This window comes from Lepus europaeus, chromosome 5 (genome assembly GCF_033115175.1).
Source record: "Lepus europaeus isolate LE1 chromosome 5, mLepTim1.pri, whole genome shotgun sequence".
NCBI lineage: Eukaryota > Metazoa > Chordata > Mammalia > Lagomorpha > Leporidae > Lepus > Lepus europaeus.
In genome coordinates this window covers 51,331,846-51,346,982 of record NC_084831.1, presented here as the reverse complement: position 1 = coordinate 51,346,982, position 15,137 = coordinate 51,331,846, and the positions used below count along the sequence as shown (strand labels likewise).

General features: G+C 42.2%; 1 protein-coding gene across 2 annotated transcripts in view; it reads left to right on the top strand.

The window, feature by feature from the left end:
* The window catches only part of LOC133760772 (cytochrome P450 2J1), a 45,774-nt gene that overhangs the window by 19,883 nt on the left and 10,754 nt on the right, over nt 1-15,137 (top strand). For both annotated transcript variants that reach the window (XM_062193372.1, XM_062193371.1), the window contains exons 6-7: nt 120-261; nt 4,625-4,812. In XM_062193372.1, the coding sequence (XP_062049356.1) occupies nt 120-261; nt 4,625-4,812 (330 nt within the window). The remainder of the gene's footprint in view (nt 1-119; nt 262-4,624; nt 4,813-15,137) is intronic.

The window sequence follows — 15,137 nt, the reverse complement described above, 5'->3', positions numbered from 1 at the left end:
GTAGTCCTTTGTCCAGGGACCCTTTCCTTCCAAGTACTCGCCACGTGCCAGAATGAAGACTTGTGTGTTGTGGTGATGAGAAATGCTCTTACTAAGCCAATAACCACTGTCCTTTCTAGTACCCGGATAATGCTCCTTCAAGTTTCAATGAAGAAAACCTCATCTGCAGCACCTTGGACCTCTTCTTTGCTGGCACGGAGACAACTTCCACAACACTGCGCTGGGGTCTGCTTTTCATGGCCCTCTATCCAGAAATCCAAGGTGAGCCTGTCAGGGAGAGTGGATGGACGGGACAGCAGCATGCCTTCTGCCCAAAGGTGGGACAGTAGGTGGTGTGGTAGACTGGAAGGAGAGGTAGAGCAGGTATGAGGCGATGTGAACTGGAGAGCAGGGCCAGTCTGCTGTGTGATGAGTCCAGGGAGTACAGACATGACAGAGAGGCCCCGTCCTCATCAAGCTCAGAGTTTGGGAGGAAAACAGTGAAGTCAGTCAACACTGTGATTAGTTCCAAGAAAGAGTGAATTTGTCACATGGAAATCTAGTCATACCTTTCCTCTCTGTTAAGTAATCCTTCCTGTCTGGCCTCCAAACCACGCACCCTCCTTGGTGGTTTCAGCAAATTGCACATCTTGTTCTTTGCACAGTCCTTGTTCCTGCTACTCTGTCATGACCTCTGCTCTTCCCACTACCAAGAATGTACTTCCCCCATTTCTCCACACGAGAAATTCCTCACTCTTCCTGAAGAATCTGCTCAAGCACTACCTCCCTAAGATGCTGCTGCCCTTCTCTAGCTAGGGAACTATTACACTTCCTTCCTCCAGAGAAGGCCTCATGCACATCGCTTACTGTGTCTGCTGCGCATTACAGATGCTCTCAACTTCCCATGGAAGTTGCATCCTGATAACCCATCGTAAGTTGGAAATACGTAAGTGGTAATTGCATGTATCCTGTTAAACTTCACTCTTAGGGGGTATGCTGCAGAGCATGAGCGGATCCCCCACATGATAGTTGGCTGGCTGGAGGCTGTGCTTGCTGCTTCCCACTGCCCAGTCCCACAGGAGGGCATTGTGGCAGCCTAAGAGAAGAGCAAAATTAGAGTATGGTTTCTGGTTAAAACATCGTAAGTCAGGGGTCTATGTATGTACAGAGCTTTCCCACTGTAGTCTAGACCAAGATGGTGACTATACTTGTCAATTTTCTTTCTCCAGCTTCTAGAAACATTTGAGCTTGTCAGAGATGGAAACTGTTGTAATATAGTTTTTCAAATTGTGGGTAGCAGTTTATTAATGAGGCATAAAATCAAATTAGTGGAACAAGACCAACTTTCTCCTCCTGCCCATGCTCGCACCCTCCTTCCTCTCCTGTTCCCACTTTTATTTTTTTATTTGACAGATAGAGTTAGACAGTGAGAGAGAGAGAGACAGAGAAAGTGATCTTCCTTCCTTTGGTTCACCCCCAAAATGGCCGCTACGGCCAGAGCTATGTCTATCCAAAGCCAGGAGCCAGGTGCTTCTTCCTGGTCTCCCATGCAGGTGCAGGGGCCCAAGCACTTGCAATCCTCCACTGCCTTCCTGGGCCACAGCAAAGAGTTGGACTGAAAGAGGAGTAAACAGGACTAGAACCTGGCGCTGCAGGCAGAGGATTAACCAAATGAGCCACGGCGCCAGCCTCCCCCCACTCTTTTTTTTTTTTTAATTTTCAATTATCTTTATATACAGAAGATCAATTTAGCATATATTAAGTAAAGATTTCAACAGTTTGCACCCACAGAGAAACACAAAGTCCCCCCACTCTTAATTTTTACAAAGTTCTATTTTCAGTTTACTTTATACCTACACTAAGTAAAGAGTTCAACAGATAATGTGAAGAAAAATACACTGTTCATCCACAGTAGAGACAAGGGCTCTAACAATCACCAAATCTCAAAATGTCAATTTTACTCCAATACATTACATTTTAGTTACTCTATTAGTTACAAATTTCAAGGAAAACATATGGTATCTGTCTTTTTGGGACTGGCTTATGTCACTAAGTATATATAATGGCTTCAAGTTGCATCCATTTTGTTGCAAAAGATGGGACTTCATTTTTTATTGCAGAGTAGTATTCCATAGTGTACATATACCATAATTTTTTTATCCAGTCATCAGTTGATGGAAATCCAAGTTGATTCCATATCTTAGCTATTGTGAATTAAGCTGCAATGAACATGGGAATACAAATAACTCTTCCACGTGCTGATTTCATTTTTTTTGGGGGGGGGTAAATTCCCAGAAGTGGGATTGCTGGGTTATATGGTACATCTATTTTCAGATTTCTAGGGTATCTACATACTGTGTTTCACAATGGCTGTAACCAGTATATATTCCTACCAACAGTGGATTAGGGAACATTTCTTCTCACATCTTTGCAAGCATTTCTCTATGAGTGCTATTCTAACTGGGGTGAGGTGAAACCTCATTGTGATTTTGATTTGCATTTCTGTGATGGTTAGTGATCCTGAGAATTTTGCCAAGAGTTTATTGGCCATTTGAAATTCCTCTTGAAAAATGCCTATTCAAGTCCTTTGCCCATTTCTTAACTGTGTTGTTTTGTTGTTGAGTTCTTGAGCTTTTTAAAGATTTGGGAGAGAGAAATGTGCCCCTATTTTTCACTGGGTCAGTGGGTACCTCATCCGCCTTAGAGTTCCAGACAAGACTCACTCCATGCTCTCCCTTTGGCTGCATCACCAGTGGCATGGGCTGCAGCAGTCTGATTTCACTGCACTCTCCAAAGCTGGTGCTTTCTCTGGCTCTCATCTGCTGGGGTTGTGTGATATGTCCTTGTTCAAGCTGCACGTCTGCATCTTACACATCAATTCATGGCGTTCCTCTTACGTAGCATTGCCACTGCAGCTTTCTCTCTAACTGTGCCCTGAAAATGTACTTTGCATACTTTCTCTTTTTTACTATTTACCCCTAGTCTAGAGCAGTACACCCTTCCCTATTCTGCTATCTTGGAATCCTCCGTAAAATTTTGTTTTTAAAATGCACAGAAAAGTGATAATAAAGACTTATTTCTCTCTGAGGTAAAAAAATAAATAAATAAAAATCTGAGCTGAGCTCTGCAAAGCCTTGAAGGTTCAAAACTGCTTCCGATTTGTGGCTCTGTTTTATATGGAAGGATGCCCTTCCAGGCACTGAGCTGGCTCACCACTAGGGCTGCCTTTCTAGCAGTGGACAGAAGAAAGGAGGAAGGAGGCAGACACCCTCCCTTTAAGATCTTGTCCAAGAATTAAACATTCAGCTTAGGTTCTGTTGACTGTAATTTAGTCACATACTCACACTTAGACACAATAAAATCTAGAAATGTAGTCCTTAGCTGGACAGCCAGGTATCTAACTAAAATTTCTCTTATTCTAGAAAATATAAAACAAATGTACTCACTGAAACCAGTTCATGTAAACCTTAAATAATCCTTAAGATGAAGGTAAATGTATTCCCACTACATTTGATCAGATGAGGAAACTTGGGCTCAAAGACTTTGAGTGGCTTACAACAGTAATGTCATGGAGCAAGAGCCTCCAACCAGATTGGTTTTACACCAAGGTGCACTTCCTACTCTTAGATGAGGGGGTCTTAGGAATCTGCAGTGTCTTTTACTTTCATTTGTCTAAAAATGTGTTGAAGTCCCCTCATATCACTCCTTGAGAAACATGAGTGTATCTATGCTGTGGTTGAGGAGTTACATCCGCCTCAAAATTCATATTTTAAAATCAAATTGCCAATGTTATGCTTTAGGATGCATGGCCTTTGGGAGCTGATTGGCTCTCATGACTGGGATTAGTACCCTTCAAAAACAGACCCCAGGGATCCACTGTGTTCCTTTATCACATGAGAACACAATGAGAAGTTGCCATCTTTGAGTCAGAAGCTGGATCCTCACAGAAAACCAGATCTCCTTGATGTTGGGATTTCCAGGCTCCAGTGCTGCAAGAAGTAAATTTCTGTGGTTTGTCAGCCACCCAGTCTTCCGCATTTTGTTATAGTGGCCTGATGTACTAAGACAAGATTCTAATACAAGCTTAGCCATATTGATTCTTGTTATTCTATTTCAAACCTAACCAAGCTCAAGGAAAGTTAAGGAGTTGGAAATTTTCTTTTATTATTATTATTATTATTATTATTATTTGAGAGGTAGAGTCACAGATAGAAAGAGGGAGAGAGGGAGAGACAGAGAGAAAGGTCTTCTATCCACTGGTTCTCTCCCCAAATGGCCACAATGGCCAGAGCTGGGCTGATCTGTAGCCAGGAGCCAGGAGCTTCTACAGGATCTCCCACATGGGTGCAGGGTCATAAGCACTTGGCCCATCTTCCACTGTTTTCATAGGCCATAGCAAAGAGCTGGATCAGAAGAGGAGCAGCTGAGACTCAAATCTGCACCCATATGGGATACTTGTACTACAGGCAGAGACGTAGCTTAATACGTCACAGCAATGGCCCAGGCAGTTTAACAGAGAAAACTTTTGAAGGGTTAAAAACCATCTCATTTCTTTGAAACCTGGTTGCTAGTTGAAGCATGACAGGTGAGATCTTTTGAAGAAGTATAAAAGTTTAAGAGAAACTGAATCTCCTCTTCTTTCCAGAAAAGGTCCACGCTGAGATTGACAGTGTGATTGGCCAGTGGCAACAGCCAAGTATGGCCTCCCGAGAGTCCCTGCCCTATACCAATGCTGTCATCCACGAGATTCAGAGAATGGGCAACATCCTTCCCCTGAATGTGCCCAGGGAAGTGACAGTTGATACCACGTTGGCCGGATACCACCTGCCCAAGGTAATAAAACACTCCCAATCTCAGATCTGCCAGCCTGTCATTGATGTGGTGGGAGCCTGAACCTGAAAACGGATGCGTGTTCTTGTTCTGGGGAATAACTTAAATGGGAAGAGGTGTGTTTTGTCTAATCTAATACCAGTTTCCTCCATGTGTTGTCTTTGGACTATTAGTTTAACTTGATGTTAAAAAGTAGCATGGGTCTATGGGCGCCGGGTTCTAGTCCTGGTCGCTCCTCTTCCAGTTCAACTCTCTTCTGTGGCCCTGGAGGGCAGTGGAGGATGGCCCAAGTGCTTGGGCTCCTGCACCCACATGGGAGACCAGGAAGAAGCACCTAGCTCCTGGCTACGGATCGGTGTAGCGCCAGCCATGGCGGGCATTTAGGAAGTGAACCAACCGAAGGAAGACCTTTCTCTTTGTCTCTCCCTCTCACTATAACTGTCAAATAAAAAAAAAGTATCATGGGTCATGGAGAAATGGAGATTCCAAGTCAAATATGTTGAGGCTAAGACTGAACTGTCTTGGCTTTCTTTGGGGACTTCTCTGCAGTCTCACTGTGCTATAGTATGTCATGAATATTTGTGGTCACACAGCAGGCAGAAGTTCCTGGTCGGATGTTGCTACAGAACACTTATTTGTCGTCTTGGTAGAGCATCTCAGAGGCACTAGGAACCCTAGACTGACTCTGGAAAATTCTGCTTTATAATCTAGAGCTTATTTAAAATGTTGAAAAGACATTTGAGACCAACTAGGGCAACATTACATTAATGATGGCTTTTTTAACATAACATAAGGGGTCTTTACCAGCTTTTACTTAGAGTCCTATGATGGGGAACTGATTATCTCACAAGGAAACCAATCCAAGTATGTGCAGTGTTAACCATTAGAGAGGGAGAGATGGGAGCACATACTCAATAAGCAATGATATGTGTTGTTGACTCCCTGGTGTGTTAAATGTCTTGTATCTTGTATTCTTCCCACTCCATAGATTGGGAAGTCAAGGGCCAAAGAAATTAAGTTTGAATAACATCTCTCAACTACTGGGCGACCCTTGGAATCCAGAACCTGATCTGTTAAGACTGTTTGTGCTGGGCTGTCTCCCTCCGCAGGAATGGCTTTATTCTACTTTAAAAGGGTCTCCCCACAATTTTTCTCAGATTTCCCTGTTAAGTTCCCTATCTTCACAAACAGCATTCCACCTTTTATTTTTTTACTTATTTGAAAGTTAGAATTACAGAGAAAGAGAGGGAGAGGCAGAGAGCTATCTTCCATCTGCTGGTTCACTCCCCAAATGACCACAGTGGCTGGGCTGACCCAGACCAAAGCCTGGAGCAGAAGTTTCTTCTGGGTCTCCCTTGTGGGAGCAGAGGCCATGGACTTGGGCCATCTTCTACTGCTTTCCAAGGCTAGTAGTAGGGAGTTGGGTCAGAAGTAGAGTATCCAGGACTCAACCACTGCCCAAATGTGATGCTGGCACTGAAGAAGGCAGCTTAACCTGCTGTGCCACAGTGCCGGCATCATCCCACCACTCTTGGGGTCAGCTGTCCTGTGCTCCTTAGTGCTTCTTCACACTGCACATTTACGGTTCCCTCCCCCTTGTATTCTGTTCACATTGGCCAGCCTCTGTGGGTCTATGGCAGTTTGTTGAAGTCCCTCCCAACATCTGTTGCCTGGGGAAAATCTCAAGAAGTAGAATCAAAAGAACGTATTCATTGGACACTCCTGGCTCCTGTGCCTGCAGAGCATGAACGAAAGCTGCTGTACTGTCTGTTGCCTTTCTGGTTGTCAGTCTTGTGGATGGGTGCTGAACTCTGAGTACGCACGTGCTGTTTGTATTCTTCTAGCAACTCCTTTCATTACAGGGAACCAGTTTAGTTCAGCAGACTTTTTCTCCCTCTTATTTTTATGTCAACTTTATAATCATCCTGAGAATTGAAAATCCTAATTGACTATATGTTAGAATAAGATAGAAGCCATGACTTTGACCTCAGATAGACCTAATTCAAATCATAGCTCTATGTCCTCTCACAGTGTGACTCTAGGCATGTTATGTAACCTCAAAGCTTCCATTTTTACAGGTGGAAAAATGCCTTTTTTTTTAAACTTTTATTTAATAAATATAAATTTCCAAAGTACAGCTTTTGGATTACAGTGGCTTTCCTCCCCTCCATAACCTCTCTCCCACCCGGAACCTTCCCATCTCCCGCTTCCTCTCCCATCCCATTCACATCAAGATTCATTTTCAATTCTCTTTATATATAGAAGATCAATTTAGTATATATAAAGTAAAGATTTCAACAGTTTGTACCCACACAGAAACACAAAGTATAAAGTACTGTTTGAGTGCTAGTTATACCATTAAATCACATAGTACAACACATTAAGGACAATGATCCTACATGAGGGAGTAAGTGCACAGTGACTCCTGTTGTTGACTTAACAATTGACACTCTTGTTTATGGTGTCAGTAATCACCCGAGGCTCTTGCCATGAGTTGCCAAGGCTATAGAAGCCTTTTGAGTTTGCCGACTCCAATCTTATTTAAACGCAGTCATAGTCAAAGTGGAAGTTCTCTCCTCCCTTCAGAGAAAGGTACTTCCTTCTTTATTGGCCCATTCTCTGCTGGGATCTCACTCACAGAGATCTTTCATTTAGGGTTTTTTTGTGGGTTTTTTTTTTTTTTTTTTGCCAGAGTGTCTTGGCTTTCCATGCCTGCAATACTCTCATGGGCTTTTTAGCTGGATCCAAATGCCTTAAGGGCTGATTCTGAGGCCAGAGTGCTGTTTAGGACATCTGCTATCCTATGAGTCTGCTGTGTATCTGGCTTCCCATGTGGATTGTTCTCTCCTTTTTAATTCTGTCAGTTAGTATTAGCAGACACTGGTCTTTTTTATGTGATCCCTTTTTTTAAATTTTTTATTTCATAAATGTGAATTTACAAAGTGCAACTTTTGTATTGTTGTGGCTTCCCCCCCCCCAACCTCCCTCCCTCCCGTGGCCCTCCCCTCTCCCTCTCCCATCCCACCCTTTATCGAGTTTCATTTTCAATTACCTTCATATACTGAAGATCAACTTAGTATATACTAAGCAAGGATTTCAACAGGCTGCATTCACACAACCGCACAAGGTATAGGGTATTGTTTGACTAGTAGTGTTTTTAAGTTTCATAGTAAAACACATTAAGGACAGAGATCCTATGTGGGGAGCATGTACCCAGTGACTCCCATTGTTGATTTAACAATTGGCACTCTTATTTGTGACGTCAGCAATCACCCAAGACTCTTGCTATGAGCTGTCTAGGCTATGGAAGTCCCTTGAGTTCACCGACTCTGAACTTGTTTAGTCAAGGCCGTGTCACAGTGGAGGTTCCTTCCTCCCTTCAGGGAAAGGCGCCTCTCTCCTTGATGGCCTGTTCATTCTGTTGGGGTCTTGTTCACCAGGGTCTTTCATTTAGATTGTTTTTTGCCATCGTGTCATGGCTTTCCATGCCTGTGAGACTCTCATGGACCTTTTAGCCAGATCCGAATGTCCCAAGGGTTGATTCTGAGGCAGGAGTGCTGTTTTGGGCATTTGCCATTCTATGAGTCTGCTGTGTGTCCTGCTTCCCCCGCAGGATCATTCTCTCCCTTTTAATTCTAGCCTTCATTATTTGCTTACACTGGTCTTATTTGTGAAATCTCTTCGACACATACCCTATCTTTTTGATCGGTTGTGTATTTATACTTATCACTTTACCAAGTGCGCTGGCATTGGTACCTGCCTCCTTGGTAAAACTGATTTGAAATCCCCTGGCACATTTCTAGTTCCACCATTGGAGGTAAGTCCGAGTGAACATGTGCCAACCTATATATCTCCTCCCTCTCTTATTCCCACTCCTATGTTTAACATAGATCACTTTTCTGTTAATTTTAAACGCCTAAGAATGATTGTGCATTAATTACAGAGTTCAACCAGTGGTCTTATGTAGAACAAACAGAGCAACAACAACAACAACCACCACAACAAAAATACTAAAAGGAATAAAATAGTAAGTTGTTCCTCAACAGTCAAGACAAGGGCTGATCCTGTTATTGTCTCTCATAGTGTCCATTTCACTTCAATGGGTATCATTTTAGATGCTCGTTTAGTTGCCATCGATCAGGGAGAACATATGATATTTGTCCCTTTTGGACTGGCTTATTTCACTCAGCATGATGTTTTCCAGCTTCCTCCATTTTGTTGTTAAATGCCCGGATTTCATTGTTTTTTACTGCTGTATAGTGTTCCATAGAGTACATATCCCATAGTTTCTTTATCTAGTCATCCGTTGATGGACATTTAGGCTGATTCCATGTCTTAGCTATTGTGAATTGAGCTGCAACAAATATCGAGGTGCAAATGGCTTTTTTTTCTCCCCTTTTATTCCACTTGGGTAAATTCCAAGGAGTGGGATGGCTGGGTCCTGTGGTAGTGCTATATTCAGGTTTCTAAGGATTCTCCATAGTGGCTTTACCAGTTTGCATTCCCACCAACTGTGGATTAGTGTCCCTTTTTCCCCGCATCCTCACCAGCATCTGTTATTGGTTGATTTCTGTATGTAAGCCAATCTAACCGGGGTGAGGTGAAACCTCATTGTGGTTTGGATCTGCATTTCCCTGATGGCTAGGGATCCTGAGCCTTTTTTCATGTGTCTGTTGGCCATTTGGATTTCCTCTTTTGAAAAATGTCTGTTAAGGTCCTTGGCCCATTTTTTTATTGGGTTGTTTATTTTGATTCTGTGGTGTTTTTTGATCATTTTGTAGATTCTAGTTGTTAATCCTTTATCTGTTTTGTAATTTGCGAATAACATCTCCCATTCTGTTGGTTGCCTCTTCACTTTCCTGACTGTTTCCTTTGCTGTAAAGAAACTCTTCAATTTGAGGTAATCCCATTTGTTTATTTTATCTCTGATTACCCGTGCCTCTGGGGTCTTCTCCAGGAATTCTTCACCTGTGCCAATATCTTGAAAGGTTTCCCCTACGCTCTCAATTAGTTTCATGGTGTCGCGGCGCATCTCTAGTTCTTTGATCCATGTTGAGTGGATTTTTGTATAAGGTGTAAGATAGGGGTCTTGCTTCATACTTCAACATGTGGACATCCAGTTTTCCCAGCACCATTTGTTGAAGAGGCTGTCCTTGTTCCAGGGGTTGGTTTTAGGTCCTTTGTCGAATATGAGTTGGTTATAGATGTTTGGATTGATCGCCAGTGTTTCTATTCTGTTCCATTGGTCTATCCATGTGTTTTTGTACCAGTACCAGGCTGTTTTGATTATAACTGCCCTGTAGTATGTCTTGAAGTCTGGAATTGTGATGCCTCCGGCCTTATTTTTATTGTAAAGGATTGCTTTAGCTATTCTCGGTCTCCTGTTTCTCCATATGAATTTTAGCATCATTTTTGCTAGGTCTTTGAAGAATGACTTTGGTATTTTGATTGGTATTGCATTGAACTTGTAAATTGATTTTGGGAGAATGGACATTTTGATGATATTGATTCTTCCAATCCATGAGCATGGCAGGTTTTTCCATTTTTTTGTGTCATCTTCTATTTCTTTCTTTAGTGTTTTGTAATTTTCATCATAGAGGTCTTTGACATCCTTGGTTAAATTTATTCCAAGGTACTTTATTGTTTTTGTGGCTATTGTGAATGGGATTGATCTTAGAAGTTCTTCCTCGGCCCTGGCATTATCTGTGTATACGAAGGCTGTTGATTTCTGAGCGTTGACTTTGTATCCTGCTACTTTACCAAACTCTTCTATGAGTTCCAATAGTCTCTTATAGGAGTTTATCGGGTCCCCTATATATAGTGTCATGTCATCTGCAAATAAGGATAGTTGAACTTCCTCCTTTCCCATTTGTATCCCTTCAATTTCTTTTTCTTGCCTGATGGCCCTGGCTAACACTTCTAGAACTATATTGAACAGCAATGGTGAGAGTGGGCATCCCTGTCTGGTGCCAGTTTTCAATGGAAATGCCTCCAACTTTTCCCCATTCAATATGATGCTGGCCATTGGTTTATCATATACTGCCTTAATTGTGTTGAGGAATGTTCCTTCTAACCCCAATTTGCTTAGGGTTTTCATCATGAAAGGGTGTTGTATTTTGTCGAATGCTTTCTCTGCATCTATTGAAATAATCATATGATTTTTGTTTCTCAATTTATTAATGTGATGTATTACATTGATTAACTTTCAAATATTGAACCATCCTTGCATACCAGGGATAAATCCCACTTGGTCCGGGTGAATGATCTTTCTGATGTGCAGTTGGATTCGGTTTGCCAGAATTTTGTTGAGTATTTTTGCATCTATGTTCATCAGGGAGATAGGTCTGTAGTTTTCTTTCTCTGTTGTGTCTTTTCCGGGCTTAGGAATTAAGGTGATATGGCTTCGTAGAAAGAATTTAGGAGGGTTCCCTCCCTTTCAATTGTTTTGAATAATTTGAAAAGAACTGTGGTTAGTTGTTCTCTAAATGTTTGGTAAAATTCGGCAGCGAAGCCATCCGGTCCTGGGCTCTTCTTTTTTGGTAGTGCGTTTTTTACTGATTCCATTTCTTCCATGGTTATGGGTCTGTTTAGATTTTCTATATCTACATGGCTCAGTTTAGGAAGGTTGTATGTGTCCAGGAATCTATCCATTTCTTCCAGGTTCCCCAATTTGTTAGCATACATCTCTTTGTAGTGGTTTCTAATGATTCTTTTTATTTCTGTTGTGTCTGTTGTTACATTTCCATTACTATCTTTGATTTTACAGATTTGGGTCTTCTCTCTCCTTTTTTTTTGATTAGTTGGGCCAATGGTGTGTCGATTTTGTTTATTTTTTCAAAGAACCAGCTCCTGGTTTTGTTAATCTTTTGTATTTTTATTTGTTTGTTTCAATTCTGTTTATTTCTTCTCTGATCTTTAGTATGTCTTTCCTCCTGCTGGATTTGGGCTTGACTTGCTGCTGTTTTTCTAAATCCTTGAGGTGCATGGAGAGTTCATTTGTTTGGTTCCTTTCCAGCTTCTTGATGTAGGCACCAATTGCTATAAACTTTCCTCTTAGCACTGCTTTTGCTGTGTCCCACAGGTTTTGATAGGTTGTGTTATCATTTTCATTTGTTTCTAGAAATCTTTTGATTCCTCTTTTAATTTCTTCAATGACCCACTGTTTGTTTAGGATCATGTTGTCCATTCTCCATATATTTGCATATGGTATAGAAATTCTTGGGTTGTTGATTTTGAGTTTCACTGTGCTATAGTCTGAGAAGCTGCATGGTATAGTTTCAATTTTTTTGAATTTGTTGAGGCTCCCTTTATGGCCTAGCATATGGTCAATCCTAGAGAACGTTCCATGTACTGGGGAGAAATACGTGAACTCTGTGGCTGTGGGGTGGAAGGTTCTGAAGATACCTATTAGGTCTATTTGATCTATAGCGTCAATTAGCTCTATTGTTTCTTTGTTGAATTTCTGTCTTTTTGATCTGTCTATTGGTGAGAGTGGGGTGTTCAAGTCCCCTGTTACTATTGTATTTGAATCTATATCTCCCTTTAAATCCTTTAGTAATTCTTTCAGGTAGCCAGATGCCCTGTAATTAGGTGCATATACATTTATAATAGTAATGACTTCCTGTTGGATAGATCCTTTAATCATTATATAATGCCCTTCTTTGTCTCTTTTAATAGTTTTTATGTTAAAGTCTATTTTATCTGATATTAGGATGGCCACACCAGCTCTTTTTTGATTTCCATTAGCTTGGAGTATCTTTTTCCATCCTTTCACTTTCAGTCTGCATGCATCTTTGCTGATAAGGTGTGTCTCCTGAAGGTAGCATATGGATGGATTCTCTTTCTTGATCCAATCAGCTAGTCTATGTCTTTTGGTAGTAGAATTAAGAACATTCACATTCACTTGTGATTATTGTTAAGTGCTGTCTTTTCCCATTCATGATTCCTGAAACGAGCTGTTTATGTATTTTGAACTTTGTTTGTATGTTACTCTACATTCGCTTTTTTTTGTAGTGAAATTCTTGTTTTTGTATTTCTGTGTGCAGCACGTCTTTGAGCAAGTGTTGTAGGGTTGGACGCGTGGATACACATTCTTTCAGTTTCTGTTTGTCTTGGAAGATCTTTATTTCCCCTTCATTCATAAATGATAGCTTTGCAGGGTATAGTATTCTAGGTTGGCATTGTTTGTCTTTTAAGACTTGAAATATATCACGCCATTGTCTCCTTGCCTGTAGTGTTTGTGATGAGAAGTCTGGGGTGAGTCGGATTAACTTACCCCTGAATGTGATTTGTCATTTTTCTCTGGCACATTTTAGGATTTGTTCTTTGTGTGTCACTGAGCTGAGTGTTGCCACAATGTGTCGCGGTGAATTTCTCTTCTGGTCTACCCCATACGGAGTCCTGGCTATCTGTTGAATTTGGCTGTTGTTATCCAGCTGCCTTTGTTTGAAGTTTTCTGATATTATTTCATTGAAAACACCTTCCAATCCATTCTCTCTTTCCACCCCTTCAGGGACTCCTATTATCCGAACATTACACCGTTGGCTTGAATCTTGTAGGTTTCTGACCATATTTTTTAATTTTTTAATTTCTTCTTCCTGCGTTTGAATTGACTGTATTATTTCTGGAAGTTTGTCTTCAAATTCTGATATTCGGTCTTCTATTTCATCTGTTCGATTTCCAAGGGACTCCACGGTGTTTTTTATATGGTCAATTGAGTTTTTCATTTCCAGTATTGAATTCTGGCTTCTCTTTAGGATCTCTAATCCTTGGGCTTGTTTTTCGTTCAGCTCTCGACACTGTTTCTCATTATTTCTAAGTAATCTGATTATTAATTTTCTGAATTCTTTTTCTGGCATGGTTTCAAATTCTTCTTCAGCCTCTGTTATGGTTGGTTTAGTCTGCTCCATTGGCGAGTTTATATATTCTTCTGTATTCTTATTGTGGGTTTTTGTTTTGTTTTTTTGGCATTCTGTCTGGGTGGTTTTTCCGGTTGATTTCCCTCTGCTATAGACTGCTGTGAGTCTGTACCAATATCCAGTGTAAGCAGGCTGCTCTGCCTTCTAGAGTTTATTTACTTTTTACTTATTTTTTTTTTGTTTATTTTATTTATTTATTTATTTATTTATTTATTTTTTGTAGCTTGCGTGGGTTGGTGTCAGGGCTTTGAGGTGCCAATCTCCGCCCTTTAGGGGCCGGTTTCCTTGTTCCTATGTTTGCCCTTGCGTGTCTGTGCCTGGGGTTCCTTGGTCAGCCACTCTCTCTCACTGCACCTCCTGCATGAGGAGTGTCAAGTAGCTCCAGACCACCTTTGGACTCCGCCCCTGCTGCTTCCCCCTTTGGAGCAGAGGCCAGCCTCCTTTAAGCCCAAATGTAAACAAACAGGATGGCTGCACTCTGCCCGCTACAGCACTGATTGTGGGTTGGGCGGTTCCTAAGGATCCTGGCATTTTTGATCCCTCAGTTCGCCCCCTGGATCCTGCTCTCTTCCTGCGGGCGCTATTCGGATTTTTTTTTTTTTTTCTGGTAACATGAGTAGACTGGTGTCAGGGCTTTGAGCTGCCCTCCCTGGCTGCCCACCCCTGCTCAAGGTGTAGTGTTGCTCCACTCCACCTTTGGGCTCCGCCCCCGAAGGTTAGTGTGGCAGGGGAAGCAGCTCTCCTTTAAGCCGGAATGTAAACAAACAAGATGGCTGCTTCCCACCCACTGCAGCTCCAATTTGCGGGAGGGGTCCTGGATTGTTTAGTCCCTCAATTAATCCCCCTGAATCGCGCACTCTTTCTGCAGGTGCTACTCACTCTGTTCCATTTTCTATTTCCTCCCTCACTTGGTCGTGCGTGTCTCAATGTCCATCCCAGGGTGGGTTGGGGGAAGGGTGACGGCAGCTGGTGCAGTGGTGCCCAACCAGCGCCCTGTCTCACCTCGGTTTCCAGAGCTCCCCTTTCAGCGCTGGCGTGTGGATTCTGCGGCTGGGCTCCTGACTCTGCGGCTGGGCTCCACGGCTGGGCTCCCTGTGGCGGCTCAGCGGGGTTGGGCTTCCACGCGGTGGGTGACCTTGCTCTCCCCATAGGTCCTCCGTGTCGCATCCACTAGACCCGGGAGAGTTTCCTCTGCAATTTTTCCCCGAGCCTTTTCCTGAGGCTGCAGTAACTCCACTTTTATTAAACTATCTTTTCCTAGACTATCGGTGCACGCCCTCACTATTCCGCCATCTTGGCTCCGCCCTCCTGCTTTTCTAACTCAAAAATGACTTATGTGATCCCTTTGAGTCTTAATCCTATCATTATAATCAGTTATAAACTGAAATTGATCACTTTGACTAGTGAGAT